The sequence below is a fragment of the Acipenser ruthenus genome, chromosome 46 (assembly GCF_902713425.1).
Source record: "Acipenser ruthenus chromosome 46, fAciRut3.2 maternal haplotype, whole genome shotgun sequence".
NCBI lineage: Eukaryota > Metazoa > Chordata > Actinopteri > Acipenseriformes > Acipenseridae > Acipenser > Acipenser ruthenus.
In genome coordinates, this window is record NC_081234.1 from 4,493,549 (window position 1) to 4,512,152 (window position 18,604).

The 18,604-nt window shown below is 39.8% G+C and overlaps 1 protein-coding gene across 1 annotated transcript in view; it reads right to left on the reverse strand.

The window, feature by feature from the left end:
* Positions 1-17,446, reverse strand: part of LOC117969769 (probable ATP-dependent RNA helicase DDX56) — a 30,334-nt gene extending 12,888 nt beyond the window's left edge. Inside the window, exons 1-5 of the mRNA XM_059013515.1 lie at positions 17,035-17,446; positions 15,062-15,223; positions 12,392-12,546; positions 10,898-11,068; positions 10,204-10,294 (exon numbers count right to left, since the gene is read on the reverse strand). Of these exons, the coding sequence (XP_058869498.1) occupies positions 10,204-10,294; positions 10,898-11,068; positions 12,392-12,546; positions 15,062-15,223; positions 17,035-17,091 (636 nt within the window). The 5' untranslated portion in view covers positions 17,092-17,446. The remainder of the gene's footprint in view (positions 1-10,203; positions 10,295-10,897; positions 11,069-12,391; positions 12,547-15,061; positions 15,224-17,034) is intronic.
* Between the last annotated feature and the right edge of the window lie 1,158 nt (positions 17,447-18,604).

Consider the following 18,604-nt stretch of genomic DNA (forward strand, 5'->3'; position numbering starts at 1 on the left):
AGAGAAATGAATATTGATGATAATCTGGAAAGCGCTTCGGATAGGGGGGAACAGGATGAGATGGAGTCTCAACTTTCCTCCTCTGAGTCAGAAATGGGGGAAGAAACTGCTAACAAAAAACGAGTATGTGAAAGTAAGCTGTTACTTGCCTTAATGTGTCCAAAGAAAGAAAGAAAAATAAGTTAAGCAAGCAAAGGAATAAATCTGATGAAAAAAAAAAACTGCAAGAGAAAACTTAGTAAATCTGCCTTGGGAAGCTGCAACTAGCAGAGAGGAGAGAGCACCGGCTCCACCCACTAATTCATGTGACTTGCGATCAGGTCCTAAAGGGATACGAGCACAGAAAGTAACAAACTCTGAAAAACTTATAGCGCTGAATACGTTAGACAACCAATGTATAATTTATTGGCTGTTACAGCTAATGTCTGCCAAGAAATAAATAATAATGAAAACCTCTTACATGGAGGAGGTGTGGTTAGAGCCCTGTCTGATGCAAGCGGTTTAATAATTCAGGAAGAAAGTTACGATTGGATTAAAAAAGAAAAAAAAAGGTAAAGTTAGAAGTGAGGAATGGATGTAACTGCAACCAGTTTGTTACATGCATTTCATTTGCTGATTCATGTAGTCCTAGAGAAGGAATGCTGAATTCAGTTAAAAAATTAAGTGAAGCAGTGTTAGCAGCCTTGATACAGCCTCTGCTTGTAATGCAAGTGAGGAATGTTTAGTTCACCCAGAGGGGCGGTAACCTGCAGGGAGAGAGAGAGAGAGAGCTCACAGACTGCACCAGCTTGTGAGTATAAGGAAGAGGGGGTCTTGGAGAGCCCAGAGATCGGGAATGCAAAGAGAGCTGACCTAAAAAAACATAGAGTGAAAGACATAGCAGACGTTCGATTTTTAACCCATTAGCAGCAGAAGCAGTTGAGATTATGATAGAGAAGGTGGCCGATTATTTGAAATATTGGAATTAATAAAGATAATGATACAGAAATAAATAATTATATTACATTAAATAATTTAATACAATAAAATAAATAAATTAATTAATTAGAATTAAATTAAATTAAATTAAATTAGATTAAGCATCAGGGTATGAAGCTGAGTACAGCCTATAAAGAAAAAGTTAGCAGTATTTCTTCCCCAAAAACAATAAAGCAACTCCAAGCCGTGATGGGGTTGTTTAATTATGCGAGAAACACTGTAACAGGATACTCAGTCCTGGCAGCCCCGTTGTATCGAAAGATTTCCCACGGTAACGCTGAGGGAAAGGGGTCTCATGGACAGAAGAAGACGAATTTAGGCTAACGCAGCTTAAGACGTTAATACAAGAAGCGCAGGATATTACCACCCAAGTTAGTGGTAAGCCTTTGGAAGCCTACTTCCATATTGGTGAACAAGCTGCAGTAGTGGTAGTGAAAAATAAAGGGGATGAAATGCCAATTAAAAATTTGGGTTTCAATTTCACAAGCACGGAAAAGCAGTTTTGTTATGAAGAAAGAATGTTGACTGCCCTCACTAAAGTAGCACCGTCCTTATTCAACCTAGCTCAGGATGATCTTATTGAAGTTTTAACAGTGACATCCCAGGACTCGCGACCCTGACTAAAGGATCACTGATAAACATGAAAGCGCTTAAATTACGGTGGGATAGATGGGTCACTTTGCTAGCAGACCCTAGAATAATCTTCACTACCGTCTCCGGGCTAGCCGCTAACCTCAGAAGTAAATTCCTTCACCTTCCCCCGTTTGAAAAATGGGAGGAATGAACTGCCCCAGCAGGACAGCCGTTTGTGCCTGACTGGTTAATCTTCTCAGATGGATCCTGTCAAAAAATTGAGGGCATTCCAGTTTGTGGAATAGGGATATCCGTCGGAAGAAATCGGAATGGAATTTATGAGGAAACACAACACCGCTCTAAAGTGGTATCAGGTCGATCCGCTCAAGTAGCAGAAGCTAAAGCCCTATTGAAGGGATTACAGATGGCTCAAAGTTTGGGGACGCCCAGTGAGACCATACTATTGATTACAGACTCAAGTTACTGCACCCAAGCATTCAATATTCACTCTCTAACATGGAAAGAGAATGGTTACTCTGACCATAAGGGTAAGCCCATAGCGCATGCCAATGTATGGAAAGAGATTGAACCATTGAGGAGTAATAGGATCAGTGTTCAACATGCAGCAGGTCACCAGAAGGGGAAAGAAGTAACTATAGTGGGAAATAATCGCGCTGATGAATTAGCGCAAGGAGCAGTACAAGGTCATCAAAATTTGACCTTTCGAGCATCAGCAGCAAAACTGATCAATTTGCTAGCTGATAGCCAGCTGTTGTCTGAGTTCCCGCCGGATGGGGACAGATACCAGCTGGAACAGGGAATTCTATACCGACTGTTTAAAACAAGCAAAAGGATAGTACCCCCTAAAGCAAGTCGACAAGCCATAGTACTTGCAGCTCATCAAGGAGCAGGTGCCTTGCATAGTGCCCTTAAGGGAACTTTGCATCAGTTGCGAGATTAATGGTGGACTGAACTGCATGCTGAAACTGTGGAGATCTGCAGAGGATGTTTGCCCTGCCTACAACACATTCAGAAACCAAAAGGAACAAAGTAAGAATTGCACCTGGAAATATTTCATTAAATATTTTCATGAATGAGTTTTTAAGAATCACATACATATTTGAATTACAGACTGCATGAAAAATTAAAGACTTTATTCATTTGACAATGATTAAGGAAAAGAAAGTATACAGTATACTATTTAACTCTAGAGTATACATTAAATAAATGAAATTCTGTTTATAACAATTTAAAAAGAAAAATGTTATTGCAGTTTACTAGTAATTCTGTAATGGTTATAAGTAAAGCCTAGCATGGTTTCGTCTTATTTTATTACATGAATTGGAAAAAACAAAAATAAGAATAAAACTTAAAAATAAATAATTAGTAATAATACATTTGAACAGTAATGAAAGTAAAAACTTTTATATTATAAATGTGATTATTTTACTGGTTACATCGTTAAAATAAAACTAAAGCTTTTGTGTTTTGTTTTTGCAAAAGGAATGTAACAGAATTGTTGTCTTGACTTGACAGGTAAAGCAAAACCATGCAATGAGAATGATAGGGATTTAAGAGAGCAGTTTGGAAAGTACAAAATGCTTATGACTGTTTATTGAGAAAGTGTGTTAATATACACTTTGCTTTTGAAACACAGAAGGCAGCTTTTGTATTGCAGAACTATTGAAAAAAAGTACAATGAATATTTTTTTCTTTTAACACTTTCTTAAATTCAGTTTTGATGTGCTCTGGGTGTTTTTGACAAATGGAAAAGATAAGCAGCTTGGTCTTTGTGTTTTAAATATGTACTAACTTTTGTAAGTCTGTAACCAGAACTGAAAGAAGGAGTGAACCTTGCTTGGAAACCATGACAACACTGATAAACAAGTCAGCTGGGAGCCACTTTAACTCTTTAGGTGCAGGTATAGTGGAAGAAGTTAATAGGTATGCTATTGCATGCAATGAAATGTTATACGTTTGAAAAAATAACTTTTAGCCTGTCTTGGTTTTAGTGATTATATATAATTGATTAACAACTATGGGTTTTTGTAACATCAATTGATAAAATAACATCAAGAAATGTGGAAGTTTATTCTTTAAGTCTCGGCGATATATTCATTTTAACAGATATATCTGCTTGTAATAAGACAAAGAAAAACCTGCACTCATATTTCAATAGAGACCTTGTGAATAAATAATCAAACGATGAAACAGGTCATTGAAGGAGAAGCAAGCGCTTTTTTCTCTGTTACGAGCTGATTTCCAAGAGAATAATAATAATACATTTAAAAATTATAATCTAAAATAAAATAAATAAGCAAGAACCCATAGCATAAGCATTGGAAATTGCTGAACAGGTTCCTTATGACCCGGTGATTTATAGGGATTCATTTACATAGGATGATATTTAAATACTTTTCCAGCAGACCCTACTGTATAGACAGACATATATTTATGAGCAGGGAATGACAAACATCCATTTCATAAAGCAGCAGGGATTCTGGAAACTGTTTGAAATATTTAATATAACAAGAATAATGAGAATTAAAAAAAAAACATGTGAACAATGTTGTTATACTGCACCTTGGCTTTCCTCTGTTCGTGTTCTTTATGAGGAGCAGGAGCCGGGGTTTGAATCTGAGTCTCTCGAGGAACCTGAAGGGGGATCTGTCATGGGTGACCCCGAACCAGTTATTATGTGTAGTAAGAAATTGGATTCCTTTGCATGGAGAATTTCAGTGGCTAGAGTTCACGGCTCCTCGATTGATTCAGATTCAGTTGTATTAAGTCTGCCCACTAATAATGTAGAGCAAAATAGGTATTGTGGTGTTTGCAGAGCCGACCCGAGCTGAACCCAAGACAGAAGTGGAGTCCTGCTGGGAACGAGCTGAAGCCTTGGACATGGATTGGATGATTTAAATATATTAATGAAATGCATGTACTATACTCATTTGTAATGTTTAGTAGTTTTCAGTTTGTATTTGTAATATTTAATAGTTTTAGTTTATAACCATTGCTGTAGGAATGCTCCCTTTGTATGACCCTTTAACTGGAGCAGGGACTGCCTGACACTCTAACCCAGTCAGCTCTAAACCATCTCTTATCAAGATGGGCATAGCTAAAGAATAGGGTGCTGGAATTTCTACTGAAACTTTCTAGTCTGAATAACAGACTAATGCTATATTACTAGATACATATTAATATGCTTGTTCTAAATGGTATAGATTGTTGTGGTAACATATAATCATAGGTAGTGATAATTACTGTTAGTATAAGATACTATGAACAATTTTTATGTATAAGATCATATGATTCACTTTGCTTAAAATGATAGTATACCTGAAGCTCTTTTCTACCAAGATGAGCATGGTTAAAAAACTGAGCCCTAATTCAATGAAAAGAATTACTGTGTGCTTGCATTCAAGAATTATAACTTTTTGAATATAAAGGGAAAAGGAGTTGGGGGTATTTTTAAGTAAAGGATTAAAAGACCTCGCTTTAAATAGGTTTCTGCTTGTAATTCAGTTTTAAAATAAGTAGGTGAGTAAGAACAACCTAGAGTAAAAGCAGACTCTAACTTAAGAGAAATAAGCATTGTTAGAAGATACACCGCGAATAGAGAGCAGAAAAATTGAATAAAATCTTATTATAATATTGCTGATATATTGCTGCTAGCAGAAAGTAATAAGGTTAGCAGCCATATGCTATAAGAAGTAATGTATTAGTTTGACTTTGAAGTTAAAAGATGCAGCATAAAGAAAAGTTGTAGTAGAACATACAAAAGGATTGAATAAATAATGAAGAATAAAAAGCAGGAGGTAGGTTTTAGAAGAATAAACTATGTGACCGTCTTCTTGAACTCTCTATCAGCCTGCCCTTGGAGAGATTAATATTAGCTGCTGGAAGGCCTTTTTGGTGGGAGGAAGCCGGAATTTTCTTATCAGAAGGATTATAGTACTGAAGGCCTGACTGCACATGTGGGGAGTTAGAATGGATGGTCTTAACACCTAAAATAACTAGTCGAAGGGCAAAAGGAGGCATATGAGATATAGGTATGGACTTATAGAAACATCCATCAATACCAAACTTGGCAAGGGAGGAGATGTCTTTAACGAACTGGATTTAGCCAGTATGAATATAGCTGAAAAATACAGGGTCATCGAAGTGTCAATTGGGTTCAGGCAATTGGGGCCCATAGGAGAGAAAGGCATTACAACTTCACAGCTTAGTAAAATAGTTGGGTTTTTCATAAAAGGAAAACTCTATACTAGAAGGGATATAGAATAAAAGTTCCCTATAATACCGGCTAAATGTACACCAGTAAGGAAAGAAGGAAACTAATTTGAGTGAGCTGACATGAAGGAATATATTTCTGAAAGCCAAGTTTATATACTCAATTATAACCATTATAAACTATAAACTGCTATATTATAAACTGTTGGTGTTGCATATATTCAAAAACAACACTTTTCCTATGTTGGTGTTGCATATATTTAAAAACACCACTTCTTTTTGTAATACACATATATTAAGTAGTGAATCAAAACAGCAAGGATTTTGTGAACTCTGCTTTACCTGAATTCTTCGGATAAAGGAGGGGGCAAGGATGAGTGGGTGAGATCATGGGCCAGTGTTGATTTATTGGTATATGAGTGGGACTGAAAAGTTGGTTGAATTCCTTATAGATTACTGTTTGCTAAGAGATAAGGACTGTCCATGGGGATTGATGATTTGGACTAATTGGGGCCTCTCATTGCTCGCAATGGGACAAAATTGTATAAAAACCCTGAGCTGATCACACTAGGGTACCGCACTCAAGCTTGGCAGAGCTTTGTGGTCCATCCTTTGCAGATCTCCACAGAACAGTCCTTCTCTTTTGTTCACGCTACTCTTCCTTATAATAGGAGGTAAGCATATTAATGGTATTATTGTATCTCGCATTTATTGGTTGTATTGCTATGAGGTTTTGAAACTATGTTTTGGTATTGAGGGTGTTATATTGAATATGCTAAAACATAGCAGTGGGTGCTTGTAGGCTTTGTGCTTAACCAGCCTGAGGGCTGCACTGAATACATATAATTGTATTATGTTATTGAAGTATTAAATGCTGAAGCTTGTAATAAACTTAGGATTGCTAATTATTGTTACATGTTTTCGGGTTTTGGTAGTATGCGCAAACTACTAAACCAATATTAAAGGCATTTTAATAAAACGAAGGAGCGCTGATGTTGCTCTGATTCGTGAAACTTTGAATAAATGAGTCTGAGTGATTTTCTTGATTAAATAAAAAGGTTTTAAGGACACACCGCTCGTCCAGTGCTCGAACATAAACCACTAGGAGTTTTAAACATCTCTGTCCTCCTTAACGTCTCCCCTGAGTTAAGAGTGTGTGCAGAGCGAATAATATAATAAAAGAGAACGTGAAAAGTGAAAACGTGACACCACCCTTTGCCTTCAAAACAGCATCAATTCTTCTAGGTACACTTGCACAAAGTTAGGGATTTTGTAGGCATATAGTCAGGTGTATGATTAAACAATTATACCAAACAGGTGCTAATGATCATCAATTCAATATGTAGGTTGAAACACAATCATTAACTGAAACAGAAACAGCTGTGTAGGAGGAATAAAACTGGGTGAGGAACAGCCAAACTCAGCTAACAAGGTGAGGTTGCTGAAGACAGTTTACTGTCAAAAGTCATACACCATGGCAAGACTGAGCACAGCAACAAGACACAAGGTAGTTATACTGCATCAGCAAGGTCTCTCCCAGGCAGAAATTTCAAGGCAGACAGGGGTTTCCAGATGTGCTGTCCAAGCTCTTTTGAAGAAGCACAAAGAAACAGGCAACGTTGAGGACCTTAGACGCAATGGTCGGCCAAGGAAACTTACTGCAGCAGATGAAAGACACATCATGCTTAGTTCCCTTCGCAATCGGAAGATGTCCAGCAGTGCCATCAGATCAGAATTAGCAGAAAACAGTGGGACCCTGGTACACCCATCTAATTTCCGGAGAAGTCTGGTCAGAAGTGGCCTTCATGGAAGACTTGCGGCCAAAAAGCCATACCTCCAACGTGGAAACAAGGCCAAGCGACTCAACTATGCACGAAAACACAGGAACTGGGGTGCAGAGAAATGGCAGCAGGTGCTCTGGACTGATGAGTCAAAATTTGAAATATTTGGCTGTAGCAGAAGGCAGTTTGTTCGCCGAAGGGCTGGAGAGCGGTACACGAATGAGTGTCTGCAGGCAACAGTGAAGCATGGTGGAGGTTCCTTGCAAGTTTGGAGCTGCATTTCTGCAAATGGAGTTGGGGATTTGGTCAGAATTAATGGTCTCCTCAATGCTGAGAAGTACAAGCAGATACTTATCCATCAAGCAATACCATCAGGGAGGCATCTGATTGGCCCCAAATTTATTCTGCAGCATGACAACGACCCCAAACATACAGCGAAAGTCATTAAGAACTATCTTCAGCGTAAAGAAGAACAAGGAGTCCTGGAAGTGATGGTATGGCCCCCACATAGCCCTAGTCTCAACTTCATCGAGTCTGTCTGGGATGACATGAAGAGAGAGAAGCAACTGAGGCTGCCTAAATCCACAGAAGAACTGTGGTTAGTTCTCCAAGATGTTTGGGCCAACCTACCTGCCGAGTTCCTTCAAAAACTGTGTGCAATTGTACCTAGAAGAATTGATGCTGTTTTGAAGGCAAAGGGTGGTCACACCAAATATGGATTTGATGTAGATTTTTCTTCTGTTCACTCACTTTGCATTTTGTTAATTGATAAATATAAACTATTAACATGTCTATTTTTGAAAGCATTCTTACTTTACAGCATTTTTTCACACCTGCCTAAAACTTTTGCACAGTACTGTACGTTTGCTGTATGTAGTTAATGGCAGTGCAAAACCTGTAAGATTTATGGAATTAATTGTTCTCTGCTCTCTAACATACCGGTACGTTCTGCAACTTTAAACTGGAATTAATGAGCCTACAACACCCCTGATCACATATTACACTAGGTTTCTGCAACACCTTTTATTGGTCTCTTGTGCTCTCTGCCAGATACTGACTGAATTAGTCACAAAAATGTCAAGAGTGTTTGTAAACCAGCGAAAATCACTCAGTGAGAAAGTATTAGTAATAATACTGAATTCAGATTCCGATTTAAATTCAAATACATACAATTCTTCCACTGAATCGGATGTCAGCAAGTGTCATTGAAGACATAAGCAAAGAATATTTACCATCAACATCAAGTGACAGAGAAGAGGAGGCGCCAAGCTCTGTGCATTTCTCCATGCTTCAAGCAGTATCATACGCTGACGCATTAGACACTCTCACTCCCTCCACCCCCACAACCTGTTTACCCGGATACGATTTATTCATCTCTCTCTCAAGTGTTGTTTTGGTTGTTCCACCCCATTGTTTACTGCCTGCATGTTATTTTTTTAGTCAAAACCTTTCCCTCTGACTAAATAAAAATATACGCTTGTTTTATTTATTTACAGTAAAAATGATTTGTCTGTATTTCGTCAGTATTCATCACATACAAACATATAGCTTACAGCTTGTTTGTACTCTGTACTCGTAATAATCAAGCGCATGCAGAAGACAAAAAAAAAAAAAACTCACTCCCGTAGGACCGGCAGTGCTTTAGAACTCACTACTCAAAGGGTTAAAGAGAAAGCAGCTTTTAATATTATTTCGCCCTCTGTATTCCACGACACATCACAGAGAAACCCTATACATGACACCACTGTGCTACTTTCAGTTTTTACAGTGCTGTACTCTCCATATCAGCACAACTGACGTGACTGGTTTTAAAAAATCATACCCGAGACACACTCCGCTGCACACTCCATTCAGAGCAGTGACGTCACAATGGGCATCGTACCTCTGCCACTTCATGGTAAGACACCTCACAGAATTCCATTCCGTTGCACACTCCATTCAGAGCAGTGACGTCACAATGGGCATCGTACCTCTGCCACTTCATGGGAAGACACCTCACAGAATTCCATTCCGCTGCACACTCCATTCAGAGCAGTGACGTCACAATGGGCATCGTACCTCTGCCACTTCATGGGAAGACACCTCACAGAATTCCATTCCGCTGCACACTCCATTCAGAGCAGTGACGTCACAATGGGCATCGTACCTCTGCCACTTCATGGGAAGACACCTCACAGAATTCCATTCCGCTGCACACTCCATTCAGAGCAGTGACGTCACAATGGGCATCGTACCTCTGCCACTTCATGGGAAGACACCTCACAGAATTCCATTCCGCTGCACACTCCATTCAGAGCAGTGACGTCACAATGGGCATCGTACCTCTGCCACTTCATGGTAAGACACCTCACAGAATTCCATTCCGCTGCACACTCCATTCAGAGCAGTGACGTCACAATGGGCAGTGTACCTCCACCACGTCACGGTATTCTCTACATCAACCCTTCCCCTCTTTTCATTGAAACTGACAATGCACTAAATAAAGACTGCTAATGATCAGAAAACAAATCTAGCTGGTTTTTAAGTTGTGTATTAATAATAATAAAGCAGCATATAATAGAGTTCTTGGACAGTGAGCGACTGTGTATGGGTTATATGGGCACCTGAAACTAAAACATATTCCCATCAGCCAGCTTACCGGGTTGTGCAGAACCAGCTTCTTCAGGGACTGGACGTCTTCGTTAAACGTGGCAGACATCAAGAAAGCCTGGTAGATTTTGGGCAGGTGGCTATGAGGATACACACAGACATTAAAACCTGACAACCAAGGAACCCATTCTAGCTATATATCTGAACACGGGGAACCCATTAGAATGCTATACATCTCGATGCTGGGAAATGAGGCAAGAGGCTAACAAGACTGTAGAAGACAGCTTCTTACCTATCATTAGCGCAACAAGTAACTTTTGGTTTTTCTGTTTTTTTATTTTCCACACTTCTTTATTTTCACTTGGAAGCAGGTGGAGCCCATTCCTCCAGCCACAACACTACAAATTCACATCTTGTATTACATGTAAAAGGATCTCATCTAAGCCTTGAACAAGGAAACTGAAGCGTCAGAAGGAGTCTTAATAGCTGTAACACAGGAAGTGTATCTAGGAAAGACACTCCGGTCCAGAAGTACAGGAAATTAAGAGCAGACAAGTAATCTAATAATATACCAAAATGTACATCTATGAAATGACAAAAGACACAAGCTATTTACGAATAACGTAACGTTATTCAGTGCTTGAGGATGTAATCCTAATAGGACCACACCATTAAATTTAGGATGTTCCCAATATAATTCCTCCACAGCTCATCCATTAAATAGCTCAGTCTCAGCCCCTTACCAGAGGAGGCTCTTGAGGTCGCTCTCAAAGCCGAAAGAGAAGACCAGGTCGGCCTCATCGATGACCAGCATCTCCAGGGAGCTGCGCAGGAGCAGGTTCTGAGCGCTCAGCTGAGCCAGCACACGAGAGGGAGTGCCCACCACGATATCGGGCTTCTCCATCAGGATGGGCCTGGGCGAGAGTGAGGCGACACACAAATGGGTTCGTGAAGCAAGGCTGGGCAATGCCTCCTTTTACCAGCGATGCATCAATAGATCCATGTCCAGAATTCTTATTATTATTATTTTTTTTTTTTAGAGTCACTAAAACTAACAGAAGTGATATATTTAGAGTTATGATAATAACATACTGAAAATGAGTGAACTACTACATCAATTAATTGACATCAGATTATACAGAACTCCTCTAAACAAATGTCTTACCTTATTTTCCTGCTGAGTGGTGCCAAATGAGGGTAAAAACACGACAATAATCTATTGAATAACTAAACAAGGAACTCCAAGCAACAGGCGGTTCAGCAACAACATAACTTATTTCCAAAAAACAGCTCTGTATCTTACTGTGCATTTGTTTTGTTTGGATTCTTTGCTTTTAAACGAGGAGCGCGGCTGGTTTCCACTCGGCTGCTCGCTGGGATGCTTAAGATGCTTCTGGCCAAGTTGCTACTTTTGGAAAATGATCTTTGCTGTTTTTCCACCATTCATTTATGCGTAGTGGTAAAATGAACCCAAATACAATTATCTTACGGTTTTTTTAACCAGCTGTCAATGCACAGTCAAAACTCAAGCAGGCAGAGTAAAAAGTAGCACAGCCCAAAAAAAAAAAAAAAAACAACCTGCGATGCACATGCTTGAACGATACAATGGATCGATGCATCACCCCAGCCTACAGCGAAGACATCAATATTTCAAATACAACGCAGTCGTAGGCCATGTGTTCTGATCGCAGCTAAACCACTGCACTGAACTACAACACTTGTGACTGGTTTAACACACTTTGATAGCAGTGATCTTGGGCTACTTTACCTAAAATAACATTAGGCTGTCCAGGATTAGTGCTGCTCAGTGTCTGTGAAACCCACCAGTGAGCTTTTCATCTATTGCATTTACAGTTTAAACTTTCTCCAAATGCTAAACGCTTCGCATTTCGTATGCCAAATGTGAAAATGTGGTTATTTATTTCATATTCAGTATTTAATATTCAGTATGCACATACACATTAGTGTTATACACATTCATTCTTGTTATGGATTAAACTGTTGCCAACATATATGTTTTTAGGCACTGTTAAATTAAATGGGATATAAAAAAAGCAAAAAGAACCAAAATATTTTCAACAGAATAAGAGTCACCAGTAATAGTACTGCTATTGTAAAAACAATATGTAAAACACTGCATTTAAAAAACCTTGGTTAGCGCTCCTTTAAAAAAAAAAAAAAGAGTAGTAAATGTTACAAGTGAAGTGATACCACAGTTATTCAAAGCACCGCGTTACCTCTGTGCGGAGAGGTCCGCCTGGCCGGAGATGTCAACCACACGCACGTCCCTGGCACAGAAGGCAGTCAGCTCACGGATCATCTTCTGCACCTGCTGTCCCAACTCCTTACTGGGGACCAGGATGAGGGCTCGGACTGCCTGCTCCGTCACCGACTGCATACCAACACAAACACAAGCACACAGCTCAGCTCAGGCACAGCATCTACTACTGCACACATCCAATACAGCTTCTCATACATCAACGTACCAAGAAAGAATGTTTCCATTAGTGCTTCCATAGAAAAACATGTGCATTGCTGGAACCCACCTTACTTCAAATACTTGTCCCAGCAGATTTCCTTTATCATCAAACCAGAAAACTGTTTAACTTCTATTTATGCAGAAAACAATCTATTACCTACTTACCCAGTTTTAGAAGCTGGGTATCAGCAAAGCAACGACGTTTTAGTGAGGCCTTACAACTGACCCTCCTATACAGCATGAGAATGTCCCTCAAAATACATACTTATTTATTTGGGTCACAAAACAGTAGGGGTGTAACGATTCAAGGTGTATCGAATTGTGATGCAAGAGCAAAAGCACGGCACAGCTCACTGTAGTTCACCAAACGGTCCTTGAATGAAGAACAAGTGTGTTTTATAGTTAGTACAAATGCATACTCTCCTTATTCCATTTCTTCCCCGACATGCACTTGCCACTTCTTTCTTAGCAACATCTACCGAATCCGTCCTTTTCTCACTACTTACTCCACTCATGTCCTGGTCCAAGCTCTTGTACTCTCCAGATTGGACTACTGTAACACTCCTTGCTGGTCTCCCTGCTTCGGCTATCCACCCCCTTCAGCTCATTCAAAATTCTGCTGATCGTCTTGCTTTCTCCCAACCTTGCTACTCTCATGCACCCCTCTGCTTCACACCTTCCACTGGCTACCTGTCTCTGCTCGCATTCAATTCAAGACCTTTGTTCTTGCCTAAAGCTCTCTTCACCACACTGCCCTCTCCTACCTCCAATCCCTCATGTCTACCTACACCCCCTCTCGCCCTCTCCGTTCCTCCGCTACAGTCCAATTGGTCATGTCATGCCTTCCCTCCACTCTCCATCTTCCCATGCCCACTCCTTCTCTTCCCTGGCCCCTCTGTGGTGGAACCAGCTACCGGAGAACTTCAGGACTGCTCTGTCTCTCACTGCCTTCCGCCGCTTCCTCAAGACCCCCGTTTAGACTGCACTTGTAGATCTCTTGATCTACCCCTCCTACCGTTACTGAATCCCCAGCTGATGCACTATCCTTGCACTACTAATATGTCATTATAGATATAACTTCTTGTAATCCTAACTAATCTGCATTTTAGTAGTATAATTTGTGCTTACTGTAAGCTATACTGTATTTAAATATACATTTTGCACCTGTAAGTTGCCTTGGATAAAGGTGTCTGCCAAATAAATAATTTGAGCTTATTATGCATCACAAGTACAGCAGCATCACATGTATCGTAACACACGTTGTATTATGACCTGCACATCGTGATACGGAACGCATCGTTACATAGTGTATCACTACACCACTACAAAACACCACCCTTAAGAAGATTATGTAACACTAAATTTGCTTATTATCATTATTACAAAATATCTTCATAAATTAAAAAGACTTCAAGGATGGAAATATAACTCCTATTGCATAGCAGTTTCACTCATTACAGATTTTAATACAATCTTGAATCGCCACAGTATAAAGGCAGAGGTGTGTAATTTTGGGAAAAAAACTTTTTATCCAAGGAACAAAATGCTAGAAAAACCTACTTGTCCTTCTTAAAAATCAACTTGCCCCTTCCCCGTCGCACAAAACACACAGAAAAAAGTAGAATATAACAACTTGTAGGATTTTGGTTTTAAATAATAGTGAACACAATCATTCAATTAGTGATTAACAGGGGCGGATCTAGCCTTGTAGCTTGACGGGTGCACTGAATTCTTCAAGATACACAAAAGGTTCCCTGTGACCCCACCTCACCTCAACAAATGTATACCATACTTTAAAGAAATGTTCCTGTCAGTACAGTTTGGAACACATTTGCTAGTAAACTTAAGGAATATATTATGAGTACTACTATAATAAGCAAAACTTGGGAGTTATTCAAATATAAAAATAGCTTCTGCCTGTTTTTTTGCCCCACACTCTTTCTCTCTAAGCTGAACCCATCTCCTGGCGTGCAGGCGTTTTAGTTTGTTGTATCACAGATACGAAATCATTGCCAACTATTACTGCTGCTTTGTGGAATTCTGGATTTTTCTTGACGTTCTTGACATGGGCTGAATGGCCTCCTCTCGTTTGTAAACTTTCTTATGTTCTTATGTTCTAACCTGTCAAGTTTCTCTGCATTTTATACTGTTTTGCTACCAGAATGCATGCAATATTTACAGTAGGCTCCATCAAATTCTGCAAAGGCAAAATATGTTTTTTCTTTTAAGCACCCAATCAAAAAAGGGCTCGGTACGTCCCCAGCGCAGCTCGGCTGTACAGTGGAAAAGAGGTATTATTAAACTCATAGTAAAAAGAATGGATCAAACTGCTATGCTATGGGAGTCTTGCTTCCATCACTTTAATGAGTGCAATGGTACCCCGAATGCACTTCCTTCCCCCTGCCCTGTCATCTCCCAGCTCTCTTACCTGCTTCACAGAGAGGATGTGCTGGATGATTGGCACAGCGTAGGCAGCGGTTTTTCCAGAGCCGGTTCTGGCTCGAGCCAGGAGGTCCTTCCCATCCAGTGCCAGCGGGATGGCCTTCTCCTGGATCAGGGTAGGCTGTGCCCAGCCAAGGTCAGCCAGCGCCTGTGGAGGAGCAGGGATTCAGGGTTAAATCCACCATACAGCATGTCAGGGGCAGCCTGAACAGCCTGACACTGGGAGTCAACCGATTCACATATCAATTTCAAAGCAGCAACACAGTAATGTTTTTGTGCGTTTTAAATGTATACGGTAGTGAACTAGCAATGACCATATTTTAATTACATTCAGCTGTTTGAATTAAATGTTAAGTATTTGTGAAGCATGCGGTTTCAGATGAACGGAATTGCAGTTGCAATCCATTACATAAAAATTACATTTTAGATTAGAATATTCATAATTCAGTTCTGTTTTTAAATCCAAACAGTTTTAACATCTACACAGAGCACAAAAAGCAGTGTTACAAAACAGTATGTTCACAAATAGAGCAGCACACATTGTCAAATATATCATCTAGTCGACCATTTTTACCTTGATTATTCAACTCGAGGTAAGTAGTTGTTCTACCCCTATTACAGAGGTTGTGGTTGGAGCCATAGCTATTGAATAGCAGTGTCACCCATTCCCCAGCATACAGGTAACAAGCTCAGGTATAAGAACATAAGAAACTTTACAAACAAGAGGAGACCATTCAGAACATCTTGCTTGTTTGGTTGTTAGTAGCTTATTGATCCCACAATCTCATTAAGCAGCTTCTTGAAGGATCCCAGGGTAACAGCTTCAACATCATTACTGGGGAGTTGGTTCCAGACTCCCACAATTCTCAGAGTCTGTGTAAAAAACGTGCTAATTTTCTGTTCTGAATGCCCCTTTATCTAATCTCCATTTGTGACCCATGGTCCTTGTTTCTTTTTTCAGGCCGAAAAAGTCCCCTGGGTCAACATCGTCTATACCTTTTAGAATTAGATCGCCGTGTAATCTTCTTTGTTCAAGACTGAATAGATTCAATGATTTTAACCTGCCTGCATTTGACATGCCTTTTAAACCCGGGATAATTCTGGTCGCTCTTCTTTGCACTCTTTCTAGAGCAGCAATATCCTTTTTGTAGCGCGGTTACTTATTAAACTCAAAATAAAACCAGGAATGGATCGCACTACCATGCAATGGGATACTTCTATCCATATACCTGACAAGATGCTGACAGAAGCCTGAAAGTAACAGGGGCAGACCATCATTATACTGGGAATCACTTTGTGATGTATACATTTGTCTTTTTTTATTATATTTAGGATATTTTAGAGAAAGCTGTGCAATTTATTTACACGTGAGGCCTTAGGAATTCCACATCCAAACTTAGGTAACTTGTTGCGTGGGCAACACCACATGGGGGTACAGTGCAACAAGGTACCTAATGTTAGTTTTAGAAATGTTTATATTTATTTATTTATTGATTTATTTATTGCATTTACATAGCACTTTTTATACAAAAGTATCGCAAAGCAGTGTACAGAACATAGCAGAAAAAAGAACAAACCACAATTTGTATAGCATTTGTATAGCATGTCACACATACTGCCACAGTCAGACCATTTAACTAACAATAATAAAACAAAAACAGCCATTTTAAAGTTACATTAAAACCCACTAAGATTGTTCAAAGCAACGTTTAGGAATACAATCCGCCCATAACCCCAATTTAAAGCAAAATGAATTATTTCAAGCCCTGACATCTTTATTTTATAGTCTGGTTAACTTTATTATATTAACTATCTTTCTCAGCACTGAAGTACCCAAGCTTGGCATGCATGCGGGCACAGAGCAGCCTCTCTTCCGTACCAAACATTCCACCAACACCGATTAACTGTAAACGCCACTTCACAATCCCAATGACTGCGACGCAGTTATCATCGGGTTACCTTTAAAAGGCGATCATCCAGCCCCATTTCATGAAACTGTAACCTGCCAGCATCCATTGCTCCCACGTGTGTGTCTGCAGCGCTCTGCGAACTGAGAGGAGTTGAGGGCGAGGAGAAGAGACCAGAGGAAAAAACACTGCCGCGTCGCGGACAGGAGGGTGGACTGCACTTTCCAACAGGATTAGTCGATTCGTAGTATGCTAGCACAATCGCCGCAAACGCTTCCACTTATTTGAACGCTTCGCTTTATGCTATTGACCATGGTAGGGATAAGAATTTACTGCTGACGTAACTATGAAAAGTAATAGAGGCCGATCATAATTTTACTGGGAATGACTTTTGCGATGTATTTATTTGCTTCCATTCGCTATGTGGAACCGTTTTAAAAAGAGACACGTGCTCAGTTTGCAGTCCTTAATTTCTTGATTTAGGTTGCTTCACTTCAGTAGAGCCTTTTGGCCAGAAGCATTTCACTGGCTGTACAGCATTAGGGGCAGGCAGCCGGATTGTGAATGACAGGAACTAAAGGGTTGAGGGGGGAAGGGGTTGGGATGATCAAGGAAGTGCAAATATAACAGACTAACTGGAAGTAAAGCATACACACAGAGCAGTTGCTTTAAGCCACTATGGTACCATATATCTTGTTTGCTATAACACATGCTTCTACAAGACTGCACATATGAGACCTACATTGTGATTAGAAATGCACAACAGATACGATTATAGAATGTTTTAATTAGCTAGAACCCCTTAAATTAATAGTAGCTATCAGTTATCCCAAATATCTTACCTGTTTTGCACTTCCATTAGCTACATACGTATCAAATGTGCAGTTTTGAAAGAAACACATTTAATAGCAAACTAACTTTTTAGTTTTAAAAACATTATGGGGTAGATGTAAGTATAGACGCAGTGAAAATAATTGCAGATGCAAAATTAAAATTGCACTGTAGCCAGGCAATTACTCAACACGCACAAATAATGATCTGCAATTATGGTAAATGAGCAAATCGGTCTATTTAGCGGCTGCACTTGCAGCCCAAAGGTGACGAAGTTAGGACTACATCAAGCAGTAGGCACAGTATGACAATTGTGGAGCACGGAAATACAAAAAACCCAAAAATAAAAATGGGCAGCAAAGTCCTCTTGGTGCACAGAAAAGAAAAGGAGCTGAGAGTCCTTACGGCTGAGGTAACTCAGCATGAAACTGAGTTTCAGCCTCAGTCAACAGCAGTTATGCGAGTATCCTTAGGAAATTATATGTATTGACCTGCCCTTTTCAGCATGACATCCAGACATGTGCCTATCACTCAGAAGAAGGTGGGTCGGGCTATCCCTCCAGACATTCCAACTGTGGTCTGAAAGGAACCAGAGGCTAAGTAGTGCAGAGAACACAGCACTTTCATATGTGCATGGATAGCGGTCCCTAGATTGACGTTGGGGTCTAGCTCATCCTCAATTCAGCTATTAAGAACATAAGAAAGTTTACAAACGAGAGGAGGCCATTCAGCCCATCTTGCTCGTTTGGTTGTTAGTAGCTTATTGATCCCTGAATCTCATCAAGCAGCTT